Source organism: Arabidopsis thaliana, chromosome 5 (genome assembly GCF_000001735.4).
Source record: "Arabidopsis thaliana chromosome 5, partial sequence".
In the NCBI taxonomy this organism is placed as follows: Eukaryota; Viridiplantae; Streptophyta; class Magnoliopsida; order Brassicales; family Brassicaceae; genus Arabidopsis; species Arabidopsis thaliana.
This window is the reverse complement of record NC_003076.8, coordinates 10,972,948-10,996,045: the sequence shown is the minus strand read 5'-3', so window position 1 is coordinate 10,996,045 and position 23,098 is coordinate 10,972,948. Positions and strand designations below refer to the sequence as shown.

The 23,098-nt window shown below is 33.4% G+C and overlaps 1 protein-coding gene and 3 pseudogenes across 4 annotated transcripts; 3 read left to right on the top strand and 1 right to left on the bottom strand.

The window, feature by feature from the left end:
- Positions 1–2,610: 2,610 nt before the first annotated feature.
- AT5G28950 (nuclease) lies at positions 2,611–3,541 on the bottom strand (the record flags this gene model as incomplete). Its single annotated transcript, NM_122779.1, has 3 exons — positions 2,611–2,759; positions 3,171–3,399; positions 3,473–3,541. The coding sequence occupies 3 exons, from the start codon at positions 3,539–3,541 to the stop codon at positions 2,611–2,613; spliced, it is 447 nt and encodes a 148-aa protein (NP_198247.1).
- A 4,904-nt stretch (positions 3,542–8,445) lies between these two features.
- On the top strand, positions 8,446–10,758 carry AT5G28940 (annotated as a pseudogene; the record flags this gene model as incomplete). Its single annotated transcript has 11 exons — positions 8,446–8,466; positions 8,555–8,819; positions 8,908–9,004; positions 9,084–9,208; positions 9,310–9,394; positions 9,483–9,612; positions 9,699–9,892; positions 9,983–10,109; positions 10,205–10,411; positions 10,490–10,565; positions 10,628–10,758.
- A 1,143-nt stretch (positions 10,759–11,901) lies between these two features.
- Positions 11,902–14,232, top strand: AT5G28937 (annotated as a pseudogene; the record flags this gene model as incomplete). Its single annotated transcript has 1 exon — positions 11,902–14,232.
- Positions 14,233–16,420: 2,188 nt separating this feature from the next.
- On the top strand, positions 16,421–21,574 carry AT5G28935 (annotated as a pseudogene; the record flags this gene model as incomplete). Its single annotated transcript has 1 exon — positions 16,421–21,574.
- Positions 21,575–23,098: the final 1,524 nt, after the last annotated feature.

The window sequence follows — 23,098 nt, the reverse complement described above, 5'->3', positions numbered from 1 at the left end:
AATATTATCATCACGTGGTTTATTACTAAACTATATCAAGTCGCTTCTACTTTTTCAAACACGCCAAACGAATTGTAAATAATGGCTACACTAGATACAAAAATTTGAAGTATATTAATTGATAAGTTGTAACACCTCAAATTTAAAGAAAATATAATCAATTTAAGGTTAAATTAATTAATTTAAAACTATTTGATTTCGAAGGAATTTCTGATCATTTCAAAAGTTTGACGCAAAATCGTAAATAGAGAAGTTCAGAGAGTAAAGTGCAAAAATGATCCTACTTAATTCTGAAGTTAAAGGAATAGTTTTTGGAATTTTAATCTCCATCTAAAGATTTGAAAGCCGATTCTCTCAACAAATAGAGGTTTTAGTGAGTTTTCGAGACCTTTCATATCATCTCGAATTTGAGTATTTTTGGGCAATTTGTGACCGGATTTTGTTATGACTTAGGTTGATCGTGCTTCTCCATATTACTGTCTTCATTCTGGTTTATGTTCTGCTTCGGTAGAAGAGTTTGGTAAGCCTTATCTTCTTCCTTCTTCAATTTTTCTCATAGAAGTGATGTTCAACCTCTTTAGTGGGGGATTTCTTTCCAGGAAGAATTAAAACTTAATATATACCTTGTTAATATCTCTTCAATATGAATCAACTGCCGCTGAGATCTCATCAAACGGAAATCGGAATTGATGGAAATCTGATTGATAAATATTGATTTTGTTGATTTATGGTCAAATCTGAATTTATATACACCGGTTCCTAAAGTTTTGAATTACAGTTTTGGGATGGCCATTCTATGTAATACTCGCTTGAAATTAAATTTTAAATTTGTTGAGTTTTAATTTTTAACTGAATAGTAATTTGGATCGGTTCAGCTTCTTTTAGACCGGTTTAGTAAACTCTGATACATGAATACGATTGCACTTGAATTTAGCTTTCGGATGATATATTGTACGTATTTTTCTGATTTGTGTTGAATTTAGGTGAATTAATTAGTGATTTGGGACATGTGTAGAATTGCCGTTAACACTCGTTAGGTCTGAAATTTTTTCCCAGGTTAGTTCAAACTCCCTTTTAGATATTATATAGTTGTAAAATATTTCAGGAGTGAGAAAATAAATAAATTAAATTAGTTGAATGATAAGTTGAAAAATAATAATTTGTTTGTTTGTTTAGATAATTAATATGAATATAATTTTTGGTAATAAGATTTGTTATTCTGTTTAGAAATAAAATATTATATTCTGTTACTACCGGTATCAGCATGCAATTCTGATTTAGCTAGCTCTGTTGAGCAATCTGTGACGGCCGACATCGCCAACAGCTATATTTTATGTTAGTCTGTAAGTGGTATTGAGGTCGGTTATTGATGTGTATCGTACTTCCTTATCACCTCGTTAGGAACCAACATCCTTATCGGTTATATTATGTATATATTCTGTTAGTAAATAGTTTGGATCGACCAAATCTGGAGTAGTACCATTTCAACATTGCATTGATGGATACCTGGTCAATCTATTCCGATGTTATTATTTTGTTCTGCTGATATTATTTTGTTCCGATGATTTGATCATGTATTTTGATAGTATAAGTTTTGATGTGTTTATTTTTTTTACAATTAATTGAAATTTATGTCTCTTAGTACCAACACGTGAATATTACCATGTGCTGGGATCAACCTATGTTGGCACTTGTTCGTAGGGTTTGTAATCTCACTCGGCGATTTTTGCTCACACAAGTTCTGATTCCGTCAGAGGGCATTGACGAGGAGCATTATAAAGCTGAGATTTAGAATTTGTTTTTTTGGTCGTAGAGCGAGTTTTGATAGTTTTTCCAAAGTTTGATTTATTTTGTTTTTAAGATTTGGAGTTTGATTTAGGCTCGATAAAATATTTGATAGATTCACTTCGATCTGGTATTCGACTCGATTCAGTTTGAAAAAATCATATATCCGTAAATTTACAAAGTAAATCAAATACTAAAAATAGAAATTTGTCAAAAGAGAATCAAATAACAAATACTATAATTTTCATAGGCAGATATTCGCTCCGCTCAGGAATACATACATATATATATATATATATATATATAGATAATTTGATATCTAAATTACAATTTTTTTTTAATGTGTTTTATAATTTTCTTATCATTTAAATAATCATTTGAACTACTAGTTCTAACAATTAAAGGAGATATATATATATATATAGATGACTGATAAAATATTAATATTTTCATAAAAGTTTATTATTTTGGATTAAATTTTAAATTATTGTATTTTTTATTTTTTAAAAGTAAATATTTAACGGATCTAATATCCGGCAAATAGTTTGGATTTTAATGGATGTTTGAACTGCTAAATAATCGGTCCCTATCAAAACAAATACGACTCGAAAAACTAGGGGGGTTATTGGATCATTGATTTGTATGGATTTGGAAATTCAAGTAACATTTGTAAATTCACACAGAATCCATTTGTTTTAAAAATCAAACAACGTGGATTTGAAAGTCAAATAAAGTGGAATTTAACTCAAATAAAGCAGATTTGAAATTCATACAAAAGGATTATAAACATTACAATCTTTAAGAAATAATCTGTCACGTTATGATCTATGAATTCTCAATTGAATTGTTCCACATGTTTGATGCTATTGTTTCTCTCCACTGATTGGCATATTCTCTCTGTTGATCTTGGGTTGTAAGAACTTCATCATTATTGTCATTAACTTCTTCGACAACTTCTTCTGCACTTTCGTCTTCTTCCAGAAAATTATCCGTTTGACAAAACTTTCGAAGAAAATTATGTAAACCAACACATGCAAGTACAATCTCTGTCTGCGTCTTATAAGGAAAAGGAGGTGCAGATTTAAAGATTAGAAATCGAGATTTAAAATACCAAATATTCTTTCAACCACGTTTCTTAAGGATGCATGATGATGGTTAATCAACTCTTTTGCATCCGTTGGTTGTGAATTTTGACCAGAATATTCTTGTAGGTGATATCTGACACCACGATACGGAGCTGAAAAGTTTCGACGATTTGGAAATCCACAATCTACTACATAAAACTTTCCAGAAATACAGTAATAATTTCTTATAAAAGATACAATAATATATAGCACTTGTCTTGTTGAAAAAAACATATTTACAATATAAAAACATGTACTTACCTTCTGGAACTGGTAGTCGATTACTGTTCCTTGTCAAAGCATCATTTAATACTTTTGAGTCATGAGCTGAACCTTCCCATCCACTAAGCACATACATGAATTCGACATCAAAATTACAAGCAGCCAACATATTTTGCGATATATCACCTTTTCTGTTACGAAAAGAAGGCATTTTTTTTTGTGATACCATTGCAAAGATATGTGTATCATCAATAGCTCCAACACAATCCTAAATAAACAAAAAATTTATATTCCATGAAAGATAATAAAAAAGCAAAGACATAACTTTATGAAAGATATACCTTAAAATACGGATAAAGCCTCGTACTTTCTCTAATTTTTCTAGGCACTGCAATCTCAGGCTTAGCCATTAAACTTGGAGCAATTTGATTAAGAGCCCGCAAAACTTTGTGAAAGTTCACGCTTGTTGCAAACGTTGACCTATTAAAAGTGTTTTTTGTATAACAATACCTTGAATTTTGGCCAACTACTAGAAGAAAAGTTGCAACCATTTCTTCAACACTAATATCTTTTGTATCGCATAAACTTGTCTGCTCCTGGAGTTGTTCACATAACTTCAAAAAACGTTTGCGGATACATTCGATACAACTGTCGAAAATGCATAGAGTTTTGCTTTTGCGCATTTTCTATATAGATTTCTCCGTCTCTTGTGATCGCACGACGAATAGAATATTGAAGTCCATGTCGTAGGCATTTCCTCAAATACAACATCCAAAAAGAAATCAAGAGCACCAACAAAATAATGTGAGCATCCCACTCGTCATCATGTAATGCATTATTTTCTCTTTCTTCAAGGAGTTCTTGATCTCTATAATGGGCTCGTTCCATGTTTGACGATGTACACCTGTGAAACAAAAATATAACTCGTAAAACTTTTCTTACAAGCAAATGACATGATAATTAAAAAATCAAGCAACAAAAAGGTGGAGACGTGTATTGAAATCTCACAACAAGAAAGTTGAAAAATATAATTAACATATAAAGTTAAGAAAATACACTTACAAATTTATCAATGGTGCGCCATCTCTTTTCAAGTCTCTTGTGTTCTTATAGATTTGTACTTTTATTATATGTATATTTTACATTTTTATTTTATGTAAATTTTACGTTTTACAAACACACATAATACCTTTTCTTTTATGTACATTTTACATTTTCAAAATGACAACTGTGAGATAAAAGAACACATAAATGCTCGTAGAGAAAGTGTATATACATATATATATATATATATATTGTGAGTCAATAAATTGTAAGATTTCTAATAAGATATGATAAATCACCATTTTCGTAAGAACTTTTAGGTGAACGAATTTTTTTGTGAGTCAAAAAATTGTAAGATTTGTCAAATCAGCATTTTTCGTAAGAACATTTTACATGGTAGCTTTCTAAAGTGGATTCATAGATACAGCTGTGATATATTACAAAAAAATTTGTGACTCAAGAAATTGTAAGATTTTCAAATTTTTTAATCGAAGATTTGTCAAATCACCATTTTTCATAAGAACCTTTAGGTTAACGAAAAGCCTATATTAACTAACTTTTTATACTAGTTTTTATGTAGCATTAATAAAATAACAATGAGCAAATCACAACAAGATCAAGAAAAAAATGCATACCTTCCATGGAGTCCACAAGAAACCAGAACTTTGATAGATTTACTTTTAGACGGTCTTGCTTCGGGTTGGCGTAATTCAAGTGGTGTGTTCAGCAAGTTTACAGTGGAAAGAAAAATACTGCCTATTGTTAATCGAAAACATGAGGATGACAAAACTCATAAACACTACCTAAACAGAATGAAGACCTTGAAGAGAAAATACGTAAGTGGTGTTGAACTTCTTAGTTGCAGCCCGGGTTTGGAGGGCATCCAAACACAAAACGGTTTACAGCATCAGATAAGGTGTGGAATAATTATATAAAGGTAAGCTTCACATACGTACATTAGCTTTTTCTTTTAGCTTTTTTAATACAATTTTAAATAGTACGTGGAAGGTTGCATCAATAAGATAATAAAAAAATAAATATTGAAATTTGTAATTATGCTAAAATATATATTTCTTTGAATTTTATGCGCATCCAAGTTACAAAAAATTCAAGAGATGAAACCTTTGAAGAATTTGATGATTTCAAGATGATATATGAGGACAACATAGCAACCGGTGGGAATGCTATTGGATTAGGTGATGATACGGATGCTCGAACATGTGAAATTGCTGGAAAAAAGCAAACAAGTTCTATTGAATCTTTTTTAATGGATGTCGAGGAAGATCATGAAACACCTTTGCCTTTTGTGGACAACAATTTAAGGGGCCCTTCAGAAAAACTTCCTATGAGAAAGAAGCGTAAAAGCAATACTAACCATGTAGGTGAACCAAAAACTCATAGTGAAGATTCAGAAGAAGTCCATACCGAGATGAATTCATTGACAACAGTAACTCATAAACTCTTCAATCTAATACAAGAAAGAGAAACAAGACAATAAAGAGAATCTGAACAAAGAGAGGCTGAGAAGAAGAAAAATAACGTATGAGAAGCTATCAAAGAAGTTCTTAATTTGGAAAACACAGTTCGTTACGATGCCGTTAAACTGATTCACCGATTGATGATCGTTATGGTTGGATTGTGCGTAACGTGATGGAGTGCTATAATAATTATCTTTTGTTTACAAGTATCATTGGTTTTCTATAATTTTTCTTCTAGTCTCATATGGTTTTCAAAAGCTTCTCTTTGTTTTCTAGTATTGTTGGTTTTTATTATATGATGGTGTTTCATGATCTTTATATTAGCAGTTTTTTTTCATGATTGATATGCTTGAAGGTTTTATTCTATTTGTTGTTCAAAACATTGCTATACAACAAGCGACCATACATTTTTTAACCGGATGAGATTAAAATATAATAAAATATTGTTTTCTTCCAAATCAACCCAAATAACTAGGTGGAACCCAAGGATTTCAATCACTCTATTTATAAGTAAAGCATATATTCAATTCCATTCAAATCTAATATGAAGTCAAATCCATACTCAAATCTTCAATATTGAATAAGGGGTGATTTTAAAAATTATTTGTAAATCATATAACCAATATCACATAATTTTTATAAAACATTTAAAATCAATGATTGAATAACACATGATTTTACTTGGATTTCCAAATCCATTCAAATCAATGATCTAACAACTCCCCCTAAGTATTTGGATCACGTAAATCGGATCACAAATATCACTAAAATCCCGGATATCCGCTCTGTGCCAAGTCCTAGTTCCTACGAGATTTTAATTTTACACTTTATAAAATTTTTAGTATTAAATTTAGTAAAGCTTCAAAGATTCTTTTGAATTTTCGGGGTGTTACATAAGTGAAAACTCACCGCATTCAACACTAGAGAAATTATATATGTATATGATTCAAAGTTGACGTAAACAATCATAATTACTCTAAATGAAAAAACCCTCAAATCTGATTTTCGATTTTTCTGGTGATGAAAAAATGATAAAATTGTCAGGATTTGCTTTATAATATAGAATGTTGGCTTTTTTTACAATACAAAAACACAAAAATAAAAATAAAAAAGACACAAAATAGAAAACCCATAAGTAAACCATAACATTCTCGCACGTAGGTGCGGATCAGGATCTAGTTACCTATGTAAGCAATATTGCTCAGTATTAGCTTATTTGAGTCAATCTAATAAAATTGTAAGAAAAAATTACGATTATTTCTGCTTTAGTTATACAAAAATCATTCTGATATTATATCGTAATCGGAGATTTCAAGAATTAGTTTATTCCATAACCGTTGTGACAAGAACGCATGTCAGGTTTGGCAAGGAGTGAACAATACTTATGCATAAACATATGATCATTTAAGTTAATATATTCTTACTGTCATTACAAAATATTGAACGAAATAGTAAAAACTTATATAAAGATCTGTTTAAAATTTAGATAAGTTTTAGATTTATAGTTTAGTATGAGTAAATCCGAATTGTATGTCTATAGACATTGATTTTCTTATAAATCACTTTCACAAATTTTCAAATTAGTAGCGGTATGCATAGATATTTTGTCATCTCCCATCGTGTTATAGATTAATATATTTGAATAAGGAGTACAAGCTTAAATTTGTTGACAAAATAATGACACAGTACCTGGGTTTTTTTTTTTAAATAAGGTTCATGTCACTATTTGTATTTGTTGTTCCCTAAATCATTAGTTCTTTTTTTTTACCGCCCTAAATCATCTCTACACTATTATTTCAGTAATGTTGAAAGAACTTTAACCTATCGTGATGTGTTATATTACATTACATGTCATCGTGATTTCACATAAACAAAAAAACAACTAGAGGGTCAAATACATAATTTGACAAATCAAGACACGCGGATCCTCTCCTGGAGCAGTGGACCATTCGACGTAGAGTTGAAATCTTTATGATCCAATCACCCACCCGAGACCTGTGTTGTAATAAGGCTTTTACTTTCAGTCTTCGGAGTCCAACCAGATAAACAAGCCCATTGTGGATTAATAAACATTTAAACATTTCAGTAGAGGCAAAATATGTTTTATTAGGTAATCAAGCTACATTTTCTGAACAAAGAAATCAAGTTTATCTTCACTTCGACTAGAAAAAGAGGTATCTATCTAGATTTCTTAAAATCTTATAAACAACCAAATCATATATCTAGATTCAATATCATAATTTAGCTTCATGTATTTAGCCTAATAAACGAGGTTTCTACATTATATCTTAAAACAGTTTCGATTCCATAGATTCCAGTTATGCAGATTTGTTTTCAGAATATTCTTAAATTCTATGACGATTATACAAGCTACTATTTCCTAAAATCTTATAAACTACCAAATCAGATATCTATCTTCATTATCATAAATCAGCTTGATGTACTTGGCCATATACACGGGATTTATACATTATATATCATAACAGTTTTGATTTCATATCTTCGAGTTATGCAGATTTGGTTCCAGAATATTCTTAAATTCTATTTTGATTATACCATTTTTCTAACCTAAACAATGTATGATTGAAAACTATAAATACTCACATAACTTACAACCCTAAACACATCACCCTACTGCAATTAAATAGCAACAAGTTATAAACAAAATGAATGGTGCAATGGCTACGACTTACCTTGCTGACCTGAAGCCCTTCAAAACCAGCTGGCGTGTGCAAGTGAAAATCCTCCATACCTGAAAACAATACACAGCTCAGTCAGGAGAAACACTCGAAATGGTACTAGCTGATCAGAGGGTACGTTCAATCTAAACATTTTTTACAAATTATGTGTCGAGCTGATTTATAGAATTTCGTTTTCTAATGTTATATAAGAACTTTCCAGGGATGCAAGATCCATGCAAGTGTGAAAAAGGCACTGGTGAAAAAGTATGAAAGGCACATTGCCCTTGATCAGTGGAGAATCATTGAGAACTTCTTTTTGGGTCAAGTCAGGGGACAATTCCGTGTGACAAATCATCAGTTCAAAATGGCATTTGTTAACAGTACATTTGTTTCACCATGTCCTACCGTGACTAATGATGCCTACCTGTCATTACCAACGTTTGAATCCATTATTGTTGGTGAATTGAATCTATTCTATTTGGTTGGTGAGTAGTAACAAACGATATTATTTTTGAGTATTTTGATTTCTGTCATCTATATGAAGTGAACCTAACACAACACTACTTATTGCAGATGTCCTTGGCCAAGTTGTCAATGTTGGCAAAGTTGAAGACATAGTTGTCAACAACGAATCAACCAAGAAGCTGGAATTTGAGCTTCGAAACGAAATGTATCATTACTTTTTTAGAATAATGGTAGTATATATAAACTATATTGATTAATAATTGTAAAATGGTTTGTGTTTTAAGGAATGATCGCCTGCCATGCACTTTGTGGGGGAAGTTTGCTGATCAGGTAATTCAGGAGTGTGAGAACTCAACTGGAGAGATTGTTGTGTGCCTTATTAGGTTTGCCAAAATCAATACCTTCAGAGGTAAAATCCTAAACCGTTATTTTAACTCTGAAGTTGCTATTACTATGATAGTGTACAGATTATCTCTGAAACGATTTACTTTTTGTTTTCGTTTATGTTAGGGGAGAACCAAATCACAAATGCTTTTGATGCTTCAGTTGTTACCATCAATCCAGAGTTCCCAGAAGTGGAACATTTCAAAAACAGGTAATCAAATACTATATTGTAGGTGTTTTGATTGCTAATAAATCATGGATATTAAGTTTGGGGTTTATTGGCTGATTGGTAACTACAGTTTGCCAAAAGATGGTCTTGCTCTCACCATTTCCGAGACTAATCCAAGACGTGAATTGTCATTCGGAAGTGATGGTTACTTTGACCAGTATCCCATAAAATCTATTTCCTGCTTACTTCATTTCTTAGAGGTAGCCATATTGAATAGGAATGTATAGAGTTTTAATACTGAAATCATATCCTAATAGTTGTTTGAAAAAATTGAGTATATTTTCAGGTTCAAAAATGCAAGGTCATGTGCAAGATACATACTATAGAAGGTGATTTTGGGTGGTTTTATGTTGCCTGCAAGAAGTGCAGCAAGAAAGTTGAGATGAACAATAAGGACAAGACCGCCATTGCCGATAAACCAACAAAGACTACATACTGGTGTCCAAAATGCAACCTTAACATCACACAAGTGGTTCCAAGGTATACCATTTCATTCCTTTTTATATAATTATATTATTGTATATGTAGTCTATGTGGATCACTCATTAAGATGATTTCTTTTGCTCCTAGGTTTAAGTTGCATGTTGGAGTCATTGATCAAACAGGAGATATCAAATGTATCATGTTTGATAGTGCTGCATCAAAGATGATTGGTCATTCAGCTTTTGACCTTCTTGATGGGGTTTATGATGATGATGTGAGTAATGACAATGGAAAAATATATCTGATTGGTTGGTTTTTCACTAATGATCTATCGATTCTTATAGACTATCATTGATAACACAGCTGCAGGATCCTGAAAGAATGCCTCCTTCTATCAAAAACTTGGTTGGGAAAACCTTTCAGCTACTTGTGTGTATTGAGAATGACAATTTGTCTGGAAGGAATGATACATACATGGTTGGTAAGGTCTGGCCAGGTGTTGATATTGTGATGATTGAGGATGCTGATGATTCAGAGAGAGCATCTAATCATTCTCACACCTTATCAAACATAGAGGTATGATTGTATTTTCCAACGTCTCTAAAATACTTAATGGCTGGAACATAATAATAAAACGTGATGTTTTTTTTGCAGGCCATGAAATTACTCACTCGCACCAGTGAAGTTAGTGAGATGTTAGTGTCTGACACTGCTACGCCTAAATCCAGAGGTCTATCGATGATATAACAGTGGAGGGATGCTCTACTACCAAGAAGATTTGTTTGAAACCAGTTAAATTGGAGAAACTAGATGAGAAGAATGATGAAATGGTCGGAAATGAAGAAGATGAGAAAAAGTCTGGGGTGAACAATGAAGTCAATGAGAATCCTGAGCCGGATTACTCAGAATACGCTGGCCTCTGATTATGTCCTTTTCAATACCTCATTGGAAAGAACCAGCATGCGAGGAGAAGATATTCATGTTTCTGTATTTTTTTTCTTTCATGTTGATCTAATAATGTCTACTTAGGAAATAGCAGAGTAAATGATTTACTCTGATTAGTAGTCAAGCTTTCCGTTTCATTTTTGTTTTTCAAATTTATCAATAAAATCTTCTCTTCTAAACATATTCGTTTTTAAGAACAACCATAAGACATGCAATAGGAAGAATTAACTAACCTTATTATACTGTCCTTGAAAATACTGTTTTTCTTTCATGTATCCCATTCTATGTTAATCTGCATATTAAAAAGAAATTTAAAAGAGTACTGAATTAAACATATACACGGAAAGAACTAAGTATACATATGACATAAATATATTACCAATTGATAGCCGAAGTGTATTGTCATATATATGCTTTATATAAGTTATACAATAAATAGGACAAAAGTATATGTCATATACTCATTTATGTGTGACATACTCGATCCGACTAAATTTAGTCCATCAATTCTACATTGAACACTAGGCCTATATGCATATTTATAAAATGAATATCTATTTATAAAAATATCAGATTACGTTTACAAAATTTAGTAATTTGCCTATTATTTTGCTAATATCAGAAGCACAATGAACATTTGAACATTTCAGTTGAGGGAAAAACAGTTTCATTAGATATGCAAGTAAAATCGAATAAACAACCAAATCAAATCTTTCTTCAATATCGCATATCAGCTTTCTTTGTACTTCTATTAAAAAACCATAAAAATTCGTTATATCTAATTTCAGTTATGATTTCTCGAAATCTCATAAACATCCAAATCATATGTCTATCTTCAATATCACAACTCAACTTGATGTATCTGGCCTAATAAACGAGCTTAATCCATTATATCTTATAACAGTTTCGATTCCATATCTTCAACTAATGCAGATTTTGTTCCAGAATATTCTTAAATTCTATTCGATTCTTGAAACAGAATTATACTATTATGCTAACCTAAACAGTTTATGCTTGGAAACTATAAATACACACATCATTTACAACCCTGAACACATCAGCCTACTCCATTTTAATAGCATAAAGTTCACTAGCAAGATCTAAACAAAATGAATGGGGCCATGGCTACAACTTACCTTGCTGATGTTAAACCCTTCAAGACTAGCTGGCGTGTGCAAGTGAAAATCCTCCACACCTGGAAACAATACACAGCCCAGTCAGGAGAAACACTCGAAATGGTACTAGCTGATCAGAGGGTACGTTCATGTTATGCAATATGATCAAAGTTTTTCTTAATTTCATATATATACTTCTTGATGATAAACTATAATCTTCTGTGACAGGGATCCAAGATCCATGCAAGTGTTAAAAAGAGTTTGGTGAATATGTATGAAAGGCACATTGCGCTTGACCAGTGGAGAGTTATTGAGAACTTCTCTTTGGGTCAAGTCAGGGGACATTTCCGGGTTACTGATCATCAGTTCAAGATGTCTTTTATTAGCCATACATTTGTCTCACCATGTGTTTCTATTTTTGATGATCCTTACATGGCATTACCCACATTTCAATCCATAATTGTTGGTGAACTGAATCCATGTTATTTCATTGGTAGGTATTTCATTAATATTATAGTGTGCTAAATTAAAACTTGAACACTTTATCGTTAAATATAAGACCAATTTTCAACGTGCAGATGTTCTTGGTCAAGTTGTCAATGTTGAGAACATTGACAACATGATTGTCAACAACAAATCAGCAAGGAAGCTCGAATTTGAGCTGAGGAACGAAATGTGCGTAAATAGAAAGATTTATTTCATTAGTTTAATTGTTACTTCTGTCAGAATGATCGATTGCCATGTACTTTGTGGGGGAAATTTGCTAATCAAGTAAGCCAGGCATGTGAGAATTCAATTGGTGGGATTGTTGTTTGCCTAATTAGGTTTGCCAAAATCAGTACTTTTAGAAGTAACTGATAAACCATTATCTTACTTATATTTACTAATGTTTATGAAGTACATTGTTTTGCCTTTACCATTATTTACAAATACATTTCATCTGTAATAGGGCAAAACCAGATTACAAATGCTTTTGATGCTTCAGTTGTCATCATTAATCCAGAGTATCCAGAGGTGGAAGTCTTTAAGAACACGTAATAACTAACCCTTTACTATGTTTTTCACTTATAAAATGTTATTCACTTATAAGTATACTTATAGTAGAGATTCTGAGTCTAATGCTAATTACAGTTTGCCAAAAGATGGTCTTGCACTCACAATTGCTGAGACTAAACCAAAGCTTGAATTGTCTGTTTGAAGTGATGATTACTTCGAACACTATCCTAAAAAATCAATATCCTGCTTACTTGATTTCACTGAGGTATAAAGTTTAATCATTATTGTATTTTGGTTCGTTACTCTGGAATTAATATCCTATTAGATGATTTACTAATACTCTTGCACCTATTCAAGCTCAGAAATGCAAGATCATGTGCACCATTTTTAAAATAGATGGTGACATGGGTTGGTTTTATGTTGGGTGCAAGAAATGTAGCAAGAAAGTTGAGTTGAAAAATAACGACACCTCCATTTCTGTTAAGCCTAAAGAACTCACATTTTGGTGTCCTAAATGCAACCTTAACATAACACAAGTGTTTCCAAGGTTCGTGTTCTCATTACTATATATATAATATATTCCTACACTTTATATATATTGATTAGTAAAATAAATAAGAAAATATTTGGTTATAGGTTCAAGTTGCATGTTGGAGTCATGGATCATACAGGAGATATCAAATGTATTCTGTTTGATGGAGCTGCCACCGAGATGATTGGTGATACAACATTTGATCTGCTTGATGGCGTGTATGATGATGATGTGAGTAATAACAATTCAGAATAAGATTAACAAATCAAAATTTTATCATTAAGTTCTTATATCGTGTCATTTATAATTCAGTTGCAGGATCCTGCAAAACCGCCTCCTTTTATCAAAAACTTGGTTGGAAAAACGTTTCAGCTACTTGTGTGTGTCGAGAATGACAATTTGTCTGGAAGTAATGACACTTACAGGATTGGTAAGATCTGGTCAGGTGTTGCCAATGTGAAGATTGAGGATCCTAATGACTCAGAGGGGACAATCAATCCTGATCATCTCATCTCAGGCAGTGAGGTTGAAATCTATATCGATTTTGTTTTCTACTACACATTATAACTATGAACTGAAACTTTTAATTATTCCAGGCAATGTATCTACTCACTAACAGTAGTGAAGGTAGTAAAATGTCAGTTTCTGGCATGACTACTCCATCTTCCAAGAGAACTGTGGAAGATACATCTTTGGAGAGATGTTCTACTACCAAGAAGACATGCTTGAAACCAATTAAGTTGGAGAAACTCGATGGCTTGACTGAGATTGGAAAGGAAGAAGACGAGAAGGAGGTTGGGGGAAAGTGATGTAGGAAAAGACAATTCTGTGTCCAATGAACAAGATTACACTGCACCAGATTGTTGCATTCCCAATAGATCATTGGAGTCAGACTAATGTCGGAGAGAAGATATTCATGTTTAGTTTTTTTCGATGTTTTTGTTCTTTTGTATTGGTTTAATAATGTTTACTTAGGGTATATCAGACTAAATGATTTACCCTTAGTAGTAGGCAATCTAGGTTCATTTTGTGTTTCTTTCTCGCTATCATCAATAAGATCTTCTCTTTTAAAAATATTATCTATTACTTTCATTTTTATAATATATGCTATATGAAGAATCAACTGACCTTTTAATTTCATAGACTCTGCCCACCTAATCCATATCTTATTCTGTAGATATTAACCTACAAATGAAAAAAACGATTATATTGCATCAGTAAAATCTATATATATACAAAATAGAGTTAATCAGTTTTCATGATTAGTGAAAAACAATTCTTTAAACTAAGTAGTTTAGTACAACTTAAGTTAGTATATTTGATTAATAAACTATCCCTTCTTCGGAGTTCAATCAGGTAAACAAGCCCACTGTTGATTAATACACATTTGTACATTTCGGTGGGGGAAAAAACTGTTTCATTGGATAATCAATAGAAATTTGCTGAACAACCAAATCAAGTATAACTTCAGTGAATCAATTCAGTTTGCTATGTACTTCGTCTAAAAAAACGATATTATTATACCTAATACCGGTTACGATTTCTTAAAATCTTATAAACAACCAAATCATATATTTAGATTCAATATCATAACTCATCTTAATGTACTTGGCCTAATAAACGAGGTTTCTACATTGGGTTAGTTACAATTGATATTTTGTGAGCTATATTTAAGCTAGCAAGTTATTATATCCTAACAATATATTCTAGCCAACAACTATATATTCTCAAAACATTATAAACGCGTCAGCCACAGTCAAGCAAATCTTATGATCTTTTTTCTAGATTACGGTGTCTTCCTAATTCTTACCTGAATCCTTGAAAGTTAAGAATTCACAAGCAATTTATAATATACTACATTCAATTCTTTGTGATTCTTATTTAAAGAGTTTCGCTAGCTTTTTCATTATTAACACAATTCCTTTTTTGTATACTGTAATGCAGGATGAGGAAGATAAAAGATGGTATGTCAAATGAGGATCCAAAGAATGGGTCTAACAAACGTTCTATGCCTGATTTTGATAATGAAAATTGCAATCCTAACCAGAGTGTCACCAGTATTCCAACCCATGTTCCAAACAAGCAAATTTTTGGAAGACTTTTCAATGATATTACAAACATACCTTCATCATCAAGTAGTCCGTTCCAGATTCCTTCTTCCCACAAGTTTCCTGTTAGCAGTACACAACAAAATATACATCATGGTAATATATATTGCAGTTCATTTATAAGTACTATAATTTGCAGATGATATCTTATAATATGTTTCTCATATGATTTCAATATTATTTAGCAGATTCAAGACAGAAACAAAATATAAATGACAGATGCTTTGATAACATATCGAAAACACTTACTCCAATCAATAAGTCAACTATAAATGAGAAAGTTTTACCTGCTTCTTCATTCGTTTCTCCACCAATCTCAAGATCATCCAAAACTTCGAATGCAAGCAATCATGACAACATTTTGGAATCTGCACTAGACAGCGAGAACTATGATCAATACTATTGTTCATCAGAAGGTTAGTTTCATTCATATACAATATGGCTTTTTGAACAGCTACACGCATTAAGTAATCAGACAATTTATTAATATGTGTTGCAGAAGAACAAGACGAACAAATATATGATTGTTCAAGTGCTGAAGAGGATACTGATGGACAGTCAGATGTTGAAATTGATGATACAAAAGTTTTAGAAGAAGTACAGAAAAAGCTGGACTATCTACATGCTGTGAAGAATAACTTCCAAAAAATCTTTGCTGATTTATGCTCATTCAAACCAAAAACTACTCAGACCAACCCAAATAAGTCTTAATCAAAAGCCACTGAAAACAAAACTGGTATTGACATAAAAAAAACTTGATGGTCTTCCTGTGTTCAATTTCAAGTATATATCTATATTTTATAAATACTAACTAAACGTTTGATATATTTTTTTAGAGTATATTGACCACGACGACCCAATTCATGAGTGTCAGGTTTGTAAAGCTTATATGTGGTATGATGAACGTATTAACAAGCAGTCAAAAGTAAGGACCCCTGTTTTTTCCTTATGTTGTGGTCAGGGGCAAGTTAAAATTTCATTCATACGCCAAACTCCTGAATTATTGGTTGCATTGCTAACAAACAATGATGAGCTAAGCAGACATTTTAGAGACAATGTCAGAGCTTATAACATGATTTTCTCCTTCACTTCACTGGGTGGGAAAGTTGATAGATGTGTCACACCAGGACGTGGTCCTCAAATGTTTCAAATCCAAGGAGAAAATTATCATTTAATGGGAAGTTTGAAGCCTCCAAATGGTAAACCCCCTAAGTTTCAACAGCTATATATTGTTGACACGGAAAATGAGGTTGATAATAGGCAAACAGTTATGAGGTGAGTTTTTCTATTATTAAAACATTTTTTGATATTTTTAATTTATTATGTTGACAATGTAATGTATAATCTAATAACTTTAACTAAACATGCAGCAAATCCAAGGACCCTCACAAATATAAGAAGAAACAACCACTAAGAAAAGAGCTAATCCAGAAGATCATCCAAATGTTGAATGAAGTCAACCCATAAGTTGAGAAATTTCGAACTGTCAGAGACAGATTCAACACTAATCCAGATGATACATTTCATATGAGGATTATCAGTAGTCGAGAGAAGGATGGCAGAACTTATAACGTGCCTACAGCTTCAGAAGTAGCTGCATTGATTCTAGGTGATTTTAATTTGAAAATGGATCATCATGACATTGTTTTGCAAGCAAAATCTAGTGAACTACAGAGGATAAAGGAAATACTTTTATCCTATCTTGCATTACAGTACCCTTTACTGTTTCCTTATGGCGAGGATGGGTACAAGATTGGAATTGAGAAAGGTCATGTTAAAGTTGGTAGGACTAAGAGTAAGAAGCCTCGAAAGCAAATCAGTATGAGGCAGTTCTTTGCTTTCCGTATTCAAGAAAGAAAAAGTGAGTCGCATACTCTTTTAAATTCTAGACGGCTCTTTCAACAATTTATGGTAGACGCTTATACCATGATTGAGAGTAACAGGCTTGGTTACATAAAGTGTAATCAGGCAAGTTTGCGGGTAGAAAATTACAACAACGTCAAAAAGGTAGCCCAAGGTGGGAATGTTGATATGAATAAACAAGGAAGGGAAATGTACTTGCCATCTTCCTTTACTGGTGGTCCTAGTTACATGAGACAAAACTACTTAGATGAAATGGCTATATCTAAGCATTTTGGATTTCCTGATCTGTTCATCACTTTCACATGTAATCCAAAGTGACCTGAGATTCAAAGGTATGTTGATGCCCGTAATTTAAAGTCTGAAGATCGTCCAGAAGTTATATGCAGAATTTTCAAGATGAAACTTGATTCATTGATGACAGATTTGACCAAAAGACACCTGTTGGGAAAGACTTCTACATGTAAGTTTTATTACAATTAACTTAATGTTTAGTTTGATTATTTTTCATATGTTTAACTTAACAATCAGCTTATTCCTGCAGCAATGTATACCATAGAATTTCAGAAAAGAGGGTTGCCACATGCTCATATTCTACTCTTCATGGATCCGAGTTATAAATTCCCCACTACAGAAGATATTGATAAAATTATATCAGCTGAAATCCCTGACAAAGAAGAGGAACCAGAACTATATCAAAATGTCAAGGACATGATGATTCATGGACCATGTGGTGCTGTGCACCTAAATTCTCCGTGTATGGTTAATAGAAAATGCTCTAAATACTTTCCGAAGCCATACCGTGAGGCAACTACTATTGATAAAGAAGGGTTTCCAGTTTACAGAAGAAGAACATCATCAAGATACATTGAGAAGAACGGATTTAAATGTGATAACAGATATGTTATTCCATACAACAAGCACCTTTTGTTACGCTACAGAGCACACATTAACGTGGAGTGGTGTAACCAGTCAGGTTCCGGAAGGTATTTGTTTAAATATGTTCACAAAGGACCTGACAAAATAACTGTTGTTGTTGAACCACCTCAGCAAGACAGAGTGGGTAATGATTCAGTACATGTTGAGGATACTATAAACCAAGAACAGCCAAAAAATGAAGTCCAAGACTATTTCGATTGCAGGTAAATTTTGTAATACTATATTTAGAATCGATGCCACTGTGTTGTAGAATCGATATAGTTGTTTATCTATCATTATTTCGATGCAAAAACACTATATTTAGAATCGATGCCACTGTGTTTTTATGATGTAGTTGTTTATCTATCATTATTTATAGGTATGTCTCTGCATGTGAAGCTGCATGGAGGATTCTTGGTTATGATATTCACTTTCGGGCTACACCAGTTGAAACTATCTTTCCATCTTCCTGGGGAGCAACTTATATATTTTAAGGGTGATGACGAAGTAGAAATTATTCTGAATCGTGATTCAGCAGAGCTTTCTATGTTAATAGCATGGATGAATTTGAACAAGGTCAGTGGTATTGCTAGGAAACTTACATATGCTGAGATTCCAAACAAATTCACTTATGATTCACAGGACAAGCAGTTTAATCTTAGACAAAGAGGGTTTTCAATCGGAAGAATAAACTATGTGCCTATGAAATACGAAGAAGGTTATTATCTCCGCGTTTTGTTGAATGAACAAAGAGGACCAAGAAGTTTTGATGAGATCAAGACAGTTGGGGGAGTTGTTTATGGAAGCTTCAAAGATGCGTGTGGTGCATTGAGATTGTTAGACGATGACAAAGAATACATAGAAGATTTAAAAAGAACATGTTATTGGCAAGGTGTGAGCTCTGTTCGACAATTGGAACAAAGATCTAGCTCGTGGCGATGTCTCAGTAGTGGCGCTTTGGTCAACAGACTCGACATTTAAGACACCAACGAATAGTATATGCTTCTCAAGTGAGGAGCTGATAGACGAAGATGAATTATCTAGCAACAATTGTCTTGCCAAGCTAGGTATGTTATCTTGTTAAGTGTAGCTTAGCAAATAATATATGTGTTCCTACTTAACACTAACGGAAACCAACTGAAAAATGGTCTTCTCCGTCATATAATCAGGTCAAGACGAGGTGGCACACTACTACTCAAACCCGGATAGACCACTCTGTATGGCACCTATAAATACTCCAAGGATGAGTAGAGTTAACAACCTTGTAAGGTAACTCAAGAACAAGGTATGGTGTTGGCAACCTAGATTAACCGAAAGATGGCAGATATCTATTTGAAAGAAACACCAGTACCAATAGTGTTGTATGACAAGGACGCCCCACCATATTTCGACGATCCGGGAGAAGAAGGTAAAACATGTTAGGATCTAATTCAAAGTTTAGAAACTAAATTTTAGTGTAGCATGTGTTTTTCTGGTATACTTATGAATATATTATTGTTATGAATCTTGTAGCTATCATGTAGCTACTATTCTATTTCGCTAGTAAAAGGTTAACATGTAACAAAAACTTTATCTAACAAATAGTACACCTATTGCAGATTACTTGCAGCGAGCCCTGAAAGATGCCGACTACGAAGGAGATGATCTATTCATTGGCAGATTGTTAAAAAATAAAGAAGATTGTGCGACTAAACTGACAATCCATGCAATACGGAGAAAGTTTCATTTCATTTACGCCAAATCTTACCCAAACATTCTCCTGGCCGTGTGCGTCAGCCATACTTTCCCATGGCGTGTTTATGCACCAAAACTGGAGACCAGTGAGCGTTTTGAGGCAAAATGTGCAACCCAACAACACACTTGTAGTGTAGACGTCAAGGGAGACTTTCACAAGCAGGCGTCTATAGCTGTGATTGTGAAATTAAGGAGAACAAAGTACTTGGGAGTTGGTAGGGGCCAAGGCCAAATGAGTTGAGGAAGATAATCCGTAATGAATTCAACCTAAATGTCTCGTACTGGAAGGCGTGGAGGGCTCGAGAAATAGCTATGGACAATGCCATGGGTTCTGCTATGGGAAGCTACACTTTGATTCAGCCTTATTTCAAACTTCTGCTAGAAACAAACTCTAACTCGCTAGTGGCCCTTGATACAGAAAAGATAACAATGGTGTGGAGCGGTTTAGGTACTTGTTTTTCGCCCTAGATGTTGTAGTCAAAGGTTATGCTTAAATGAGGAAGGTGATATTGATTGATGGGACTCATCTGAGGGGGCGATACGGCGGGTGCTTAATTGCTGCAAGCGCTCAGGATGCCAATTTCCAAGTTTTCCCTATTGCGTTTGGAATAGTGAACAGTGAGAATGACGATGCTTGGACATGGTTCATGGAGAGGCTAACAGACGCTATACCAGATGATCCAAATTTGGTCTTTGTTTCAGAAAGACACTTGTCAATATATGCAAGCATACGCATGGTAAATTATCGACATAAAAGTAATGTTATCTTCATAATTTACAATTATGAAAATGATAACACTAGTATCTTGCTAATAGTTAGATTAGTTGATACATGATTATCTATTATTAATAAACCCTAACACATGGTCATGCATCTCCAGGTCTATCACATGTCTTCACACGCCGCTTGCGTTGTCCATCTTAAGAGAAATTTTTTCTTAATATTCAAGTCAGAGGGTTTGAGTTTTTGGTAGCCAGTGCGGCCTGGGCTTACCGGCTAAACGACTTCAATCGCATATTTGCTGAGATTAGAGCAATGCACGGCCCGTGTGCTGATTACCTTACATGCATTGGGTTCAAACATTGGACGCGCTCACATTTTGTGGTAGATAGGTACAACTTCATGACGAGCAACATAGCGGAGTCGCTAAACAATGTCTTAACAATGGCAAGGGATTATCCAGTAATATCACTACTAGAGACTCTTCGAACAACTCTTATTACATGGTTTTCTCTTAGGCGAGAAGCTGCACAGCTCGAGGGGAATCATTAACCTCCAAAGGTGAATGAGATGGTCACAGAAAATTTTGAAAAGGGGCAGGTTATGTTGTACTTAAGATTGGTGATGTATTTTATGAAGTGCGAGACAAAGAAGATTCGGCATTTACGGTAAACCTTTGGGAGCGAACATGCACCTGCAGAGAATTTCAGCTCCTTACAATTCCATGTTCCCATGCTATAGAAGCCACGATCAAAGAAAGGATATGTGTAGAGACGATGGTTGGCGTCTACCACATAGTTCCATATCTGAGATTGGCGTACAAAGGTGTTATCATGCCTATCGCCGACATGGTTACACTGGCACCTTCCCCAAATGATGTCGGAGGTGGGAAGGTTGCACCACCTTAGGTGCGTAGGCCACCTGGATGGCCACAGAAAAGAAGACTTTTCTCAAGGGGAGAGTTCAAGGTAATGTTCGCTATAATGTTTATTAGTAACGTTATCGTTAACGGATATTCGTCATGTAAAGAATTCGATCTAACGAAATTATTATTCTTTCAGAGAGAACATCTACCAAACGTTGCTGAAGATGCAGGGCGATATGGCATAATAGCGCAACATGTAGAGGACCCATCGCGGTAACATATAAGTTAGCAATTAACAACTTCCTTAACAAGTAATATTAATTTACAACCAAGTAAATTGTTGTAGGGTCCTTAGCTGGGATAAGGAGACATTTTCCGGCGAGTGAAGGGACTTTTTTGGTAATGGAAGGTTTGATAGGATGGTGCCAGGAACGTTAGACCTTTGGAATGTGTGAAAATAATGAAGAAGGATGATCAGAAAAAATTTCAATGTATATACATACGGACTATGATCCTACAAATATAATATTACAATCGGGACGATCCCCATCAAACCTCCTTGTATCAATGTGGAAAAGTATGTTAAATCTTTTGTTAAATGATAACCTATCTTTTAGCATACATTGACAATCGATGAGCTCAGATCCACCAAATCACAAAAGGTTATGAGAAATTTGAAATCATTTGTTGTGAATCAGAGTTAGCACCTAATCATTCGTGTATGTTAATATTATGTTAAAGGATAACCTCTGCTTAGATCAAAACAACAAAAGTCGAAAAGTACAAAAACAACTTCAAATTACAAGGTAACATAATTGAGTGTGCGGTAATAAACATATTATCAAGTGTTTTTGTTAAATGATAACATATCTTTTAGCGCACATTGATAATTGATTGGCTCAGATCCACCAATCACAAAACGTTATGAGAAATTTGAAATCATATGTTGTAAATTAGAGTTAGCACCTTATTATTTGTGTATGTTATTACTTATGTTAAAGGATACCATCTGGTTAGATCAGAACAAAAAAAGCACAAAACCACAAAAATCAATGTCAAGTTACAAGGTAACATAATTGAGTCTGCGGTGATAAACATATTATCAAGTATTTTTTATTAGATCAAACCCACCAAAAGCACCAAGGGTTAGAGTTATGAGAAATTTGAAAGCGTACGTTTTAGTTTAATACATATGTTAATGGATAACATCTGGTTTAGTATGTGGATCAAAACATTACGGGTAAATTTCAGTAACGAAGGGTGTGTTAATAAAAATATTAGCAAGTACCGTGATAGATACATAGATAATTGACTAGACCTGAATAACCAAGCACAACGATTATGTTTTGTGTTAGAATATAATGCAAATGTTACGGTACAAAAAACCCAATGGTTGGATGGAAAAACATAACACTGTTGCATTGTTTGTTATCAACAAACAAAACATAAAAAAAGAGGTAACAACCTAG